The sequence below is a fragment of the Entelurus aequoreus genome, linkage group LG04, assembly GCF_033978785.1.
Source record: "Entelurus aequoreus isolate RoL-2023_Sb linkage group LG04, RoL_Eaeq_v1.1, whole genome shotgun sequence".
NCBI classification, from domain to species: domain Eukaryota; kingdom Metazoa; phylum Chordata; class Actinopteri; order Syngnathiformes; family Syngnathidae; genus Entelurus; species Entelurus aequoreus.
In genome coordinates this window covers 64,903,846-64,919,436 of record NC_084734.1, presented here as the reverse complement: position 1 = coordinate 64,919,436, position 15,591 = coordinate 64,903,846, and the positions used below count along the sequence as shown (strand labels likewise).

Here is a 15,591-nt window from a genome sequence, read left to right as displayed (position 1 = left end):
TAAGAAGGGGTTAAAAACAAAACAAATTGTGCACGCAGCAGCATTCGTGAGGAAGGGGAAGAGACAGAGAGAGCGAGAGAGTTATGATAAACGCGCATGCGTCGCCAGGCTCTGCGTTTTATCCATAGATTTATCCAATTTAATTTTTTATTATCTATAGCAGGGGTGTCAAAAGTGTGCCCCGGAGGCCATTTGCGGCCCACAGCTAATGTTTTAAAAGCCCAGGGCACATTCTAAAAATACTATTAAAATAAACAAAAACATAACAAAAGTGAAATAAAAAAGCTTAAAGGTTAAATGTAATTTAGAAAAAGTTGCAATGTTGACTAATAAAACAAAGCTGTTTTTTTTCTTTCAAACTGTCATTGCTCAAAACATAATATTGAATCAAAATCAATGTTATTATGAATTATTGACCTATCCAAATCCGATTACTTCACATCAAATATTCCACTAAGAAAAATATTTTTGGTGAACGATTTTTCAAATTTGGTAAATAAATAACCCAAAAATGTATATTTTGTTTTCTTACTTATATATATATATATATATATACTTACATACATACATACATACATACATACATACATACATACATACATACATACATACATACATATATATATATATACATTTTCTACCTTTTGGGGTCGCCAGCTGTATTCGGGCGGAAAGCGGCGTACACCCTGGACAAGTCACCACCTCATCGCAGGGCCAACACAGATAGACAGACAACATTCACACTCACATTCACACACTAGGGCCAATTTAGTGTTGCCAATCAACCTATCCCCAGGTGCATGTCTTTGGCGGTGGGAGGAAGCCGGAGTACCCAGAGGGAATATATATATATATATATACATACACACATACATATATTGTTATCGCAAGAGGCTGCAATATCGATGGCGATATATATTTTAGGCCATATCGCCCATCCCTAATTAGCGGCCAAACAAACTAGTTTGTTGTGCGTAATGTTTAGTCGTAGGATATCCAAGATAGTGAGCAAAATTTTGGCAAAAATCTTTGTTGAAAAACAAATGATATGAAAAGTGGGGCTTTGGAAAACCGAGCTGCCACTGTAATACTGCAATAATCCTTGTGACACCTGATTTGTTTTCTTCTGTCATGGGTCAAAAAGACAAACAATTACAAGTATTTTTGTTCTGATCCCACATTAATACAAATAATGTGTTTATTTATCTTTTACTATACACATTCAATGAGCACCTTAATTAGTAGTAAGTATAAGTGGGTGGTGAAAGTGCATGTGACATACAAGCTTGGTGGCCTTGGTAGCAAAAACACATTGTGTGTTGGTGGTGGTCCCACTCTATTGGGTCGCCTCTGACCTGCATGGTAATGGCTACTGCGCCTGCCCCCCTTCATGACCTCCATCTTTCTCAGCCTGGCTGTCGTTCCCTTTTTCCATTATCCATCTAGCTCACCTCTGCCGCTGCCGCTGCGTTTTTGCTCGTTTCTATCGCGTTTAGGCGGCTTTTTTTCCCCTAATATTTCTCTACGCCTTACCCTCCTTGCATCTTCTTAGTCACGTCTTTCCACTCATCCTGCCTTTCATTGTGTCTATTCCATACAGCCAGCGTATGCAGGTATCCAGTATGTATGAACACTGTATGCGGATGAAGATGCTCTCCCAACGTTTCTGCACGCTGAAGGTCACCAAAGAGGAGTTCCTGTGCATGAAGGCGCTGGTCCTCTTCAGCATTCGTGAGTCCGGCAAATAATGCCAAGTCAGCAGCTGAAATATGACTATTGATGCAATGGGAGATGTTATATGACGGCCTTGTGGTCTCAGTGCCAGTGGAGGGCCTGAAGAACCAGCGCTGTTTTGATGATCTACGGACCTCCTACATGAAGGAGTTGGACCGCTTGGCCAGCAACCGCGGCGAGACCACCCGGACACACAGGCTGTTTCAGCTCACAGAACTGCTGGACTACCTCCAGTTGGTAATACACACACAAACACACACACATACACACACACACACACACACACACCATACTCTGACTTTGAACGGTGTATAAATGTCACTGGCGTTTGTGTCGCTTTAAGTGCTTTTAGTGGAAAATTGTGTAAATCAAAGTACATCAAGGTTGGGACTTCTCCCAGCAGCGACTTATCCTTAATGTAGAGACTTGAAGGCATTAAGGTTCCCCCTCTGTACTATCCATCCACCGCTACCGCTTGTCCCGCTTGGGGTCACGGGGGTGGCTGGAGCCTATCCCAGCTGCATTTGGGCGGAAGGCGGGGTATGCCCTGGACAAGTCGCCACCTAATGCAGACTTCCGCAAAATATCTCAGATTGTAATTTCTCCTAATATGCTTGAATCTGTCTCCACTTGGTGCAGAAACCATTCGACCCAAGTAACCTCATTAGGGACTTTTTCACACCCTTATACAGGGGTCTCAGATTTGTGGCCTGCAGGACCTTATTTTTTGGCCCTCTACTTAATTTAATAGTTTAGTGTAATTTTGTCCCGCTATTAATTTTGAATCCCACAGGATGGTGCACACAAAAATGAAGGGCACAACAAACCCACATTGGGCAACACAAAGAGCAACATTCGTTAAGCAAGCCAAAAGTGTCTCTGGCTGTCCCCAAGTATACTCTATCTATAGTGTCAAAATATACCACTTTTTAAATTCAATTTTACAATTATTTTGACTTAAAGGGGAACTGCTTAATCTTCTAAAATTGTTCTTTGAGTGAAGTAAGAAACATATGTTTTTTTTTGTTGTCCGCTTGATTTTCTAAAAGTACCGAAATACAATTTGGTACCGGTACAAAAATGTCGGCATCAGGACAACCCTAGTCCCTACAGCTGCTGGTAGAAGTAGTTGACAAATTTCATCATATGGTTAAAAAGTGATTATGAAGTGAATACTTCAAGCCGCCCAGCCTCACCCAGTTTCTCTCCCAAACGACCCTCAAGTGAATTGGGTTTGAGACCCCTGCCCTAATAGCAAAATTGCTGCTTTTACATGAATAATAATGCAGGATTCTGATGAGTGTTGTTGTGATATCATATTACAATATTATTTGTTAGTAGTATGCAATAGTGTAAAAATGCTATGCTTTCAAATTAAGTAACGGCCATGGTGACATGCGCACAGAAAACACTTCAACATAACTGTAAATTGTATTCGGTTTACTACTGCAACCAACAAAAAATGAAAAACCACAATAAAACTAATATTACACACATAAAAGTGATCTATAAAAGTTTGAACACGTTGCAAATTAATAAAATTGACAATGCAGGTGGAATTATTTTGGTACAGGAGATTTTTATTGTTAGGGTTTAAAATTAAGTGGCAGAAATATTACTTTAATCTAAAAAAATATCCACAGAAGTGTCATTAAGATACCGTTGGACTACATTCATATTTCTTTATTACTGCTGTATTTGAGTCTAAAATATGCGTGTTAAATTACACCTTTTTTTTCACAATTTGATTTCCTCTTCTATCAGCATGAAAAGATTAATGATGTTCAAATTTTATTAGGTCGTAAAACTCAATATCAGGGTGGTTTCAGACTGAGATCAGATAACAAGAGTGTAACTTGTGAGGGCAAGACTAACAGTCCAAGCCTGTCCAAGTTTGAAGAAAACCACCCCAACAAATAAAAGAAAATGATGAAGTGGTCACAGAAAGATAAACATCCAGACATTGTGTTATTTCTTTCGGTCTTTATGAGCAATTGTGAAACCACAAACTATACTTCAGCATTTCTGAACGTGGACTACTGTACTATTTATATACTGTGTGTATACAGGCAACCACTAGAGGGCGTACCTGAACAATACTGTGCCTTATTCCTTACCCACAGATGCTGAATGTAGAGTAGAATCTTATCTATCAATGCGTATGTTATTTTTAATTAAACACATATGTGTACACAATTATTGTCTTTTATGTTATTATGATTTGTTGTTTTTTAGTTGATTTGAGTATTGTAGGGCTACATTTTACTTCTACTAAAATAATGACATTATTTGTTTAATGTCACAATTAAAAAAAAGAAAAGAAATTAAATTAGCTGAAAAAAAATATTGTTGTAATGAATAGTACAGAATTGATAAAAAACAGCATTTCAGTATGTAAGTCAGTCAGGTGTGTATTTGTGACGGTTCATGGTACATATGTTCCTCCTGTCTTTCATCATGAGTTTACCCCTGAAGGCTCAGCTATGTCAGTGTCTGCACATCTCGTCTACTGAGTCTGATTAGCCAGATTGTACACACTAGTAACCTGAAGGCAGTTAGGCCTCGTGAAAACGTTACAGTTGAGGAAGTCCCTCTATAGCAGGGGTGGGCAAACTTTTTAGCTCAGGGGCCACATTGGCTTTTGAAATTTGACAGACGGGCCGGGTGAGCACATGATTCATTTCAAAGCATATCATATCTGTTGGAACTAAGAGTAGGCTTCTCCAACATGGGCTATTTTAATCATCCATCCATTTTCTACCGCTTGTACCTCTCGTAATACATATGTTTTTAACAATATTACATCATCAAAGAAACACACAAATGGTATTAAAGGTTTTACACTTAGATTCTATTTTAGTGGGAGCAGTGTTGTTTTTGCCAGTGCGTCGAAGTCTAGTATTTTTTTTTCTTTTTTTTTCATTTATTTATTTATTTCAGGCAATGACAAAACATAATAATATAAATTAATATAGTGCATTATTGTCCAGTTTTGCCTGAAAGGGAGTGGGAAGAAGATAACTTATTTAATCCCACCCCCAGTTCTCCATTCAGTGATTATTCACATGAGTTTCACTCTCACTTTGTTCAAGGATTATAATACAGATGTTGTATCATAGTGGCATTACCACAGGTAACAATAATTATTACACTGTAACAATCATTTGTATCAACAATGTAGGAATAATGAATATACCAACAATGGTAATAGACATCATAGCAATAATGGTAATAGACAACATAGCAATAATGGTAAGGAAACATTGAGCACATGTTAACACTTTGAGACAGAGTATAGCAGCAGGTCAAATTAAAGACCCTCATCTCTATATTTGAACCAGACCCCATGTTTGTATAATAGTTTAAATCGATTAATAGTTTGGCATTGCTTGTGTTGTAAGTCCAGTTTGTTCCATAGTTTTACTCCGCATACAGACACACAAAAACGTTTACGAGTGGTTTGAGCTCTCGGCAATAAGAAATATCCAGTAGTATCAGTTTTGTTGTGGCACATCTCAAAACAGATCTTTGCTCAATTCGATTTTAATATTTGGCGGGCCGGATTAAAGCGACCAACGGGCCGGGGGTGACCCGTGGGCCGTAGTTTGCCCATCCCTGCTCTATAGCAAGCATCACAATACAGTACGTATCAGTGTGAGAGCATAACTCTTGATTTAGTTCTAAAGGAAAGGCATGTAAAACTACTATTTTGACACATTCAACAATTTGAGGAAAACATCAGTAGAAGAGGACGCAAAATAGAATACTAGCAGATCACCCCTTTCTCTCGTTCTTGAGCACTATGGGCCTCATGTAACAAAAACCTGGCATACAACCTTTTTCGCGGCAAAGATGAGTTGTATCAAGACTAACGTTGACGTGGAAACGTGCGCTGCCTCACGGCAACTTCATATCTGACGTACGCACATTTTTACAGGCTGCGGATACTTTGGTGGCGTACAGAGGTGTTAGGGCTGTGGCAAAATGTGATTTTTACGATGTAAAAAACATAGAGGCAAGGGCACAAAATTCCCTTTTTCATCAATGTATTAAATGCTTCATATTCATATTAGTATTTATGAGAATATATAATAATTAATTGAGGCGATCATTTTACCACTTGTTGCTGTCAAAACGTGTTCCTGTGAGTCCTCGGCCATGTCAGGCGGACAGCAGTAGCGGGAAGTCGCAGCATCGGCGACCGAGGAGAATGTCACGTATGGTTGCTACCGCAAGAAGCTCCACTGTTTTCTAATAAAAAATTGAGTTATCAAACAATAGTCAAAGTCTTTCGTATCCTTTGTGATATGCTGCCATGGTTAAAAAAAAAAGATGTCCTTGCCTCGATGGATGGATTTTTTACATTGTTGAAATCAAATGTTGCCGAGCCTGAATGTCGGGATAGGGGCGTGGGTGGTTGGTTTATATGTCTCTGATGGGCACGTCAATCAGTCTGAGGAGTAAAAGTTTTTTATGTGAACTGTTACCCAGCATCACCTCTGTGTGTCGCTAAAGAAACCACAACCTGTAGAAATGTCAACATCAGTTTTGATGCATCTCAACTTTGCTGTGAAAAAGGGCGCACGGCAGGTTTTTGTGCATACGCAAGCTCGTTACATGAGGCCCCTGGTCTGCTCTTCTTTTTCTCCTTGAGGGTGCTCCTGATTTGTGGGATCACATTTATCTGGAGTCTTTTACATTTTTCCATCCAAAACCTGACCAAAACCCTTCTTCTTCAAAGTCAGAATCAATTGCAGTCCTTTTGTTTGGTCCGTCCCATTTGGCGCAAGTGAACTTGACTGGAGAGGTCCATACTTTCCTCGTAGCACCATCATTTGGAAATGTATGCAGGCTGATCCCTTGTTAATTGTGATGCCACAACCTGCAACAATGCATCTGGCAGCCATATTTGATCATTCTGCTACCAAAACACATACAATGCAATATAAAATTGCCTCCAGTCTTCTGTAGGTGATGTCAGCAGGCTGATGCAGGCTCGCCCACATTTTGGAGCTAAAAGTGGCCGTTCCAATCCAATCCCCTTTATTTATATAGCACAACAAAACTGTCTTCAGAGTGCTGCACATAAAAAATAAACAATAAAAAGTAATCAAATTGCAAGCATTTAAAATGAAACAAGTAAACAATTTTAAAAAATAAATAATAATAGAATAAAATACCTCAATAAAATAGAATAAAACAATATAAACAAATCAATATAATAGAATAACACAATAAAAGACAGAGTACCACAAGACTTCTGAATGTGTTGAAACTCCTTTGAAAACAAACTATACTGTGTCTATTTTCGGGGTTAATTTTACCTGTCGACATAATTTTTAGGTCCAGAACTATGAACTTAGTTCCAGTGTTGTCAGCATTATAAGGGTCCTTTAAGAATCTCTGAATGTTGCCTTTACATTCGCAGGTTGTGCGCAAGTTGCATCAGTTCACTTATGATCTGTTCAGGGAAGCCCAGTCCCTGCAGACTTGCGTCAACTTCCCGGAGATGATCTCGGAGATTGTCAGCGTCCATGTGCCCAAGATCCTCTCAGGCATGGTCAAGCCTATTTTATTCCATAATGCCATTTAGAGAGAGGGGCCATGATGTCACTTGAGCTCCCACTTTCACTCCTTAGAGCAGTTGTGGTAAAAAATATCAAGAGTGACGAGGATGATGGATAGGCAGAGAGAGAGGTACTGCATCTGGACAGAAACAGAGAACTGAGCGCATTCTTCCTGTCTAATGTAATCTAATCACATCTACCATGTTCTTCTTGGTGCTTGTTCAGTGTCACGCACATCAAATGTTGTTGAGGCCTACATTTAGTTAGTTTTGAAGAGTAAGTTTGCAGTTAACTCATCTGTCTGCACTGCTTTGTTGTTTTTTGGCTAATCTCTTCTCCCCCACGGTGAATGTTGCTGTATGCACCTTGGCTGAAAAAAGTTTGTGAATCCAAAGGCGTTTTTAAAACGTCCGAACGCTCCTCTCATCTTTGGAGATGGTCAACTACTAGCAAACGGGCGGGATTATTGCACTTTTGATGTTCTGTCCATTTATATTTGCATCATTATGACGGTCACTTAAGAAAAAAAGAAATGAGCCCACACTGACTTTGTAGTTGATTAACACTACCTGTAACTATATTTCTCTTTATATTTGCCTTGTTTTTTCAATGTAATTTCCATTTTTTTCACTGTTGTAACTTTTCTACAAGTGAGCTTTCTCAAAAATGTTTTTGCACGTGCCTTGTTGTAACGTATGTATTCATTGTAACCTCCGATAGTCTGAACGGTTTGTGCTGAACCAAAAAAAAAAAGGTCCAGCCGATAACCTGCTCTTTTGTGGCAAACGCGTAATAAAACTGGAGCATGAAAGAGTGTAATGTTTTCTGCATGACACAATAGAAAAAATGTTTAGTTCGTCAACACAGTACTCCACAAACATCTACGAACACCACTGGTATTCTTGTTCTAACCCTTTTATGCAGGAATTAGTATGACCTACTGATGTGTCTAGTACTCTCTAAGCATCAAACATTTACAAAAATTTAGAAGAACATACATTTTTCAAGGAGTTGGTGAAATGACCACTTGTGTGGACAAAAGGTTTTGGGAATTTTAAACTGATGAAATCAATAAAAACATGTTTTGTGAATAATTTGAAATTATCAAAAATGTTTTATGAATAAGAAAAATAAATACGAATATTTTGTGAACAGTACAATTTAAAAAACAAACTTGGTTATTTCATTTATTTAATGTTGACATATTTTTAAACTTTATATTACTGTATTATTTAAAAAATCGTATTTTATTCATTTAATGCTTACTTATTTTAACATTCAAATACTGTTAAGTGCAATACAAAAATATTGAGCCTCCTGATTTCAAAAATAACCTTTACATGATAGGACTAATATCCACAAAATACTGCTACATTCTAATAAAAACTAAAGTTACGTTCTAATAACAGTAAATGTATTTACCAATAAAAAATACATTTGCAGCACTACTATACATTTCAGTCAAAATATAGCCAGTGATGTCTCAGGACGCATGATTAATCACAATAGTTTTAATAAAGATATTACTCCTTGGTTGTTGTCCCCACATCCTAGTATAATATCAATGTACTGATAATATCCACTGTTGCAAATAGTTGTCCACTATGCATGAAAGTGGTAATTACATTGTTTTAACAGCTGGCATTTTCACATAGTAAATATATAGGTAGTGCTAGAGTTGCAGTGTTACATTATTTCATATATGTACACTATATGTTTTATGCTTTACCTCTGTGCATGCTTTACAATATAACTAACTACACAATAGTACCAGTGTAGCATAAGGACAGGTCAGTAATTGCCATTTAAATGTTTTAGTATTTTTCTTAATTTGTTTTCTTATTGCATCCTAATAGGGTGAGAACAAAATTACAGATGGTCTTTATTGCCTTGCCAAAGTAACAAATCTAATGGCAGCCGGAGACTTTCGGACTGATCTATGCGCAGATAAATACCCTACATGGAATTCAACCGATTAAGAGACAAAACCCTTTGTCTTCATTCAAATTAAATGTTATTAAAAATAAGAACGTTATTATTAGCCTTTTTTTTCATTTGCATTTTTTATTGACATCCAGCATCAGACATTCCTATCCATTACATCATATGTACATACATCATATATCTGTTGTCTGTTCTAAATGTCAAAATATTCTTTGTTTATATCCCAACGTTGCCACCCCCCAAAAGAAAGAAACAGCAGGAAAACACAATTATAATATTTACAGATAAATCAATTAAATAAAGAAAAATAATACATTATAAGAACGTTATTATTTTTGTTGAAGAGATTGCAAAAAAACAAAACTGCACACACATTCTGAATTGAGCTAAAACATATTTTATTAATTTTTCCACACACTTTTAATTGTCTTCTGTCTTTGTAGCACTTTGAGAAATATAAAGTGCATTATAAAGAAAATGTATTATTATTATAATTTTTTTGAGCTGTATCATGACCTCTGACCTGACATGTTCTTCTGGATGAAATGCAGACATACAGAAAAACAATGCCCTATTTTCCTTCCATGCTTTTGTCCACACAGAGGGCGGTTAAAATGTTTAGATGTACTGCCATCTAGCGGTGGTCTGCTGAAACTGCAGCAGCTAGACGTGGCCTGAGCACGTTGGACATGTGTTGAATCCATCTCCAGTTGCTTTGAAATGTGGCTGGAAACTGATTCGCTCTATTTTTTTTTACAACAGGTTGCCATGACATCCTCAGTAATCACTGAAAATACTGACATAAGTCAGGATTTATTTGCTTTAGAAGTCTTTACCATGAATTGATTAACGTGGACCCCGACTTAAACAAGTTGAAAAACTTATTCGGGTGTTACCATTTAGTGGTCAATTGTACGGAATATGTACTGTACTGTACAATCTACTTATAAACGTTTCAATCAATCAATCCAATTAATCATCACAAGTTTGCATACAATTTGTACTTTTTAAATATTCATTTAACACAATTAAAGCATTTTTTAAAAAACTTATTTCACCAAGTATTAGTCAGATTCATTGGAAAATCTGATCTGAAGGCTCTAGCTTACTTGCGAATATATTCCCCGCTCCTCACGCCGCTGCGGCTCGCTCTAAAAGGGAATGGCGTCTTGTCTGTTTTGCAATAATCAAAAATGTATGTGTTGATGTCGACATTTGAACTCAGTTTGGATTCTATTTCATTTCGGTGTTTTTTTCCGAGTCTGCTCTGCATCAATATTACATGCGTACTCGAGCGGAGGAGGGATTTTTCCTGTTGGCTAACATCAACCGCATGGAGCACAAACACAAAGGCCGCAAACAAAAGTTAAAACGACTTCCTTATGTTGGAAAATTAACAGCAGGAAAGAGAGAGGGGGGAAAAATGCAGCATAATTAGGAATAAACTAAGCAGCCCCCATTGTTCCTTCAGCAAAAGTCGGCTATACGTTCACAGTGCAGGAAGGAGACTTAGACTTAGACTTAGACTTAGACTTAGACAAACTTTATTGATCCACAAGGGAAATTGTTTCACACTGTAGCTCAGTTACAAAGGATGGAAAGGATAATGCAGGTATAAAGTAGACAAAAATGTACCATAGTAGCAATATAAAATACAACATATATATAATATTTACATATTATTATTATATATTAAGCGCCACAAAATCAAATTTTTATCTGCAGCCATTCGGCTTCACAACACACAATTGTGAACTCTGACAACTTTTTTTTTTTTAATGCTTCGTGAGGATTGCAATTGGCTCTTCATCTTCATCGGTCGGCATACCAGCGAGAGTGGAAATTGTACAGTAAGTGTTTGTTTTATTATGGTTTGATATGGTTAGTTTGTATTTTTAGCAGCCAGCAATGCTGCTGATGCTACAATGTTACAATAAAGCTGCAATCGTTCAGCACTCGCCTTCTAAAACTTATTGCGCATCCTCTTTGTGTTCAGGCTCTAAAATATAAGGTTCCGGATCATAATTTTTCCCCAAAGTAATCGTTGTTGGCGCTCACAAAGTCTGCTTGATTAGCATTGGTGTTGATGGGGAAGGGATCTGTGGCTCCTAACGCTACGTCATGGATCACGTGACTGGCTTCCTAATCAACTTTCAAAATGACTCGGGAATCTGTGAGATTGATACTATTTTGATCATATCTATTTACTCAAAACGTTGGAAGTCTTATGGTGTCATAAATCATATATATATATATATATATATATATATATATATATATATATATATATATATATATATATATATATATATATATATATATATATATATATATATATATATATATATATATATACGGTAATAGCTTTAATATAGAGGCAACTTGTGTTTCCACTGTACTGGTACTTTAAGTGTTGTATGTGCATACAAATATTTTAAGTTACATTTTTCTCTGAGGTTGTATTTGTCCTTTAGTGTTGAGAAGAATTGTTGTACATTCTTGGGCAGCTTATAGATTGCTTTGTGCATAATTTTAGTTGTTCACTAATCATTTTAGCTGTTTACTATATCATTGAATTTCAAAATTTTTCAGTTCAGTTCAGTTTCAGTTTATTTCGAACATGCATACAATACAATGTGATGCATCACACATTTCCAGTTATTTCATTGCAACACGTCCGAAAAGGAGTAGGAAGAAGCCGAGCTTATTTAATCCTACCCTCTTTTTTTTAATTTTTTTTATGATAGTCACACGCACACACTAGGTGTGGTGAAATTGTCCTCTGCATTTGACCCATCACCCTTGATCACCCCCTGGGAGGTGAGGGGAGCAGTGAGCAGCTGCGATAGCCACGCCCGGGAATCATTTTTCATACCATAGCAATAGTATGCAATTTCCTTGTTCTCTGTAACAGAACAGTGAACAAATTAAAAAAATAATATACCATAGTAAGCAAACAAATATTAAATATACAAATAATCTTTGTCTCAATAAAAATAAAAATAAAATAAAAATTGATTCAATAAATAAAGGGTTTAAATGTTCTCAGTTAGTGACTGAAGTGTACTTTTGTAGTTATTTCACCATATTTCAGCACAATAACTCAGATATGCTAACACTATCGAGCAGTTGAGAATATAGAGTGATATTTGTTGTCCAATACATATTTTGCTGTATTCATTATCGATGTATTTCTTGCCACTTTAGTTGTATGTTTTTTTATGAGGTTTCCAGTTAATTTTATCATCAATTATAACACCCACAAATGTGATTTAATTCACTATTTCAATGTCTACTCTGTCTATTTGCATTTGTTTTGACTTTCTCTTCTACTTCTTATGCAACATTGTGAATTCCGGAGCATGTGAATGATATATCCAAGCTTGAAAAAGGAGCCTTATCGAGCACTTACTGTCAGACATGCTTGCCTTGTTGCCGTGGACTATCGGGACCAAGTGGAGAATATTGTACTATAGAGCCCCTGGGTTTTTGTAAGGGTTGAAGATTTTTTTTTAATGACATTCAAATATGTAAGTAAAAAAAAAACGGTCGTACATGTTATTGTAAGATAAATATAGCCGTGAAAATTCAATAATAAGATAGCTTGATTCAAATGAAGAATGTCTATAACTATCTACATCACTTTGTCAAAAATGCAAAATGGTTCATTCCATCTGGAGAGCAGCAAACCGTACTTGGAACACTTTGCTCAACACAGATGTCATAACGTAATCAAAGCTCACATTTAAGCATTCACACACAGCACCAACATTTTGGAACAAGGATGGAGTGAAAGAAGAAAGGTAAAAATATAATAAAGCTATTTTTGGCAGCATAGGAGAAAGTTACTTTTATATTCCACTTTTGCATATCTTTGCATATAACTGTGGTGCATTCAAGGACCCTTGATTAAAGTAGAAAAAAAAGAGTTACTAACTTTTAAACACATTTGTACTCCCAGGAGATGCAATAATAATAATACAAATTATGTAATATTATGTTTCATGTTATCCACTCATGATAATCCTATGTGTATAAAATAATCTCTGTTTTACACTCTGAGGTAAAGGAACATTTGACAGATTTATATGAATATTTAAGTGAATAATGACAATTCTTGAATTTCATATTCTGGTCACTTTATATTGAGTATATTTGCATTTTTTTGTAAACAAAACCAAATCGTTTAGGGGAGTTTATCGATTTTTGATTTGTTTTAGATATGTTAATCCAATCTTTAAAAGGGGAACTGCACTTTTTTTTTGCAATTTTTCATATCTTTCACAATTATTATGAGAGACAAGAAGACGGATGTGTTTTTTACTAGTGCATTCTAACTCGTAAATAAACGTAAATAAAAGACAGCTTACAATGTAGTCATTTTTTTTTCTTCTTTTCATTTAGTCAATAGGAGGCCCTCTATTCTACCCATCGAACAACCATCAAAAAAGCGTCAACAATACTCAAGTTACATTTCGTGGCTTGAATATTAAGCAAGTATAAGTGATATTGTTATTATAAGTGCTAAAGCAGAACTACTATTCACTTGCTGTGATCAGATAGTTAACTAGCATGTGTGGCTATATTGACATCATGAGCTGGTGAGCTGCTTGCTCGCCTCGGCACTCATGAAAGTTTATTCTAGAGCATTAATAATGTCTCTCACCTGGATAGTAGACGGACGAGAACATAAACCGACCAGTTGGTCAACTTTGACAGCCAATTTAGACCCGGAAATGGCGATAAAGACACGAAAAGATGCTTGGTTCTACTCGCCTTTTTTCTTCATCCAAATGGGACTATATGAACATCCTAGCAGTCGGCATCCTAATGACAGCGGACCTTGTACAGTAAGTGATGTTTTATTATGTTTGTTGGCTCTCCTGAAGTCTGCGGTGAGTAATGATAAGTGATGTTGTGAAGCATTTTTTAAATGAATGTAAGCCTAAAATGATCATAATACGGAAATAATAAATGTTCTTATAAATGTGCCTGTTACAACATTAGTAAATCCTTACATCCTGTATATAAAACCCTTGATGGAGGTGTTTGGATGTTTTTTTTAAGCGCTTTATGGAATAAAGTGTATCCCTTGGGCTCCATTGTAAGCTGACTTTTGCTCACATTTATTTACTAGTCAGAATGCATTAAAAAAAAGACATACCGCATTTTTCGGAGTATAAGTCGCTCCGGAGTATAAGTCGCACCGGCCGAAAATGCATAATAAAGAAGGAAAAAACATATATAAGTCGCACTGGAGTATAAGTCGCATTTTTGGGGGAAATTTATTTGATAAAACCCAACACCAAGAATAGACATTTGAAAGGCAATTTAAAATAAATAAAGAATAGTGAACAACAGGCTGAATAAGTATATGTTATATGACGCATAAATAACCAACTGAGAACGTGCCTGGTATGTTAACGTAACATATAATGGTAAGAGTCATAACATATAGAACATGCTATATGTTTACCAAACAATCTGTCACTCCTAATTGCTATATCCCATGAAATCTTATACGTCTAGTCTCTTACGTGAAAGAGCTAAATAATATTATTTGATATTTTACGGTAATGTGTTAATAATTCCACACATAAGTCGCTCCTGAGTAAAAGTCGCAACCCCCGGCCAAATTATGGAAAAAACTGCGACCTAAGTCCGTAAAATACAGTATGGGGGTTTATCTTATATAAAGATTGTGAATGATAGGCTAAATTCCAAGAAAAGTACAGTTCCCTTTTAAAAAGTCCAAAAGCCAATTAAGGTTTTTACATGTGTTTTTGAAAAAGCTGGTTTCCACCAAATCAATGCAATTAATATTTTTTTTTAGTGCATGTAAATGTGTGTGGGGGCCCTTTTAGGAATCTTGTGTATGGGGGGCCCAGAATTTGCTGCTACACCCCTGTGGGAAATTGCAACGATAGACTGCAGTCGCCATGGATACATATCAGTTTTACTAAAGAGGCCTGGGTCGGATTAAAAAAAAAGGGAAATAGATCACATGTGGGCAAAATAAGTATGCAGAAGTCAGTGAACACATAACAAGTTGCATGAAAACAAATTATGCAGTTTAAGGTCGGAGAAAGCAAAGGTAAGACGACACCATTCAATGACTCGTTCCTGCGGCCTGTCTGATGGAAGGTGATTCTACCCAAGTAGCAGTCCATTAACAACCAATTAAGTTCCTATTAATATTTTACTTTAGAGCATTAATAATGCCTCTTACCTGGATAGTTGACGGACAAGAACATAAACCGACCAGTTGGTCAACTTTGATAGCCAATTTAGACCCGGAAATGGCGATAAAGACACGAAAAGATGCTTGGTTCCACTCACCTTTTTT

At 36.4% G+C, this 15,591-nt stretch overlaps 1 protein-coding gene across 1 annotated transcript in view; it reads left to right on the top strand.

The window, feature by feature from the left end:
* Positions 1-8,106, top strand: part of LOC133648936 (progesterone receptor-like) — a 33,637-nt gene extending 25,531 nt beyond the window's left edge. The window contains exons 7-9 of the mRNA XM_062045492.1: positions 1,601-1,731; positions 1,820-1,971; positions 7,163-8,106. Coding sequence (XP_061901476.1) covers positions 1,601-1,731; positions 1,820-1,971; positions 7,163-7,327 — 448 coding nt within the window. The 3' untranslated portion in view covers positions 7,328-8,106. The remainder of the gene's footprint in view (positions 1-1,600; positions 1,732-1,819; positions 1,972-7,162) is intronic.
* The last annotated feature ends 7,485 nt before the right edge of the window (positions 8,107-15,591 follow it).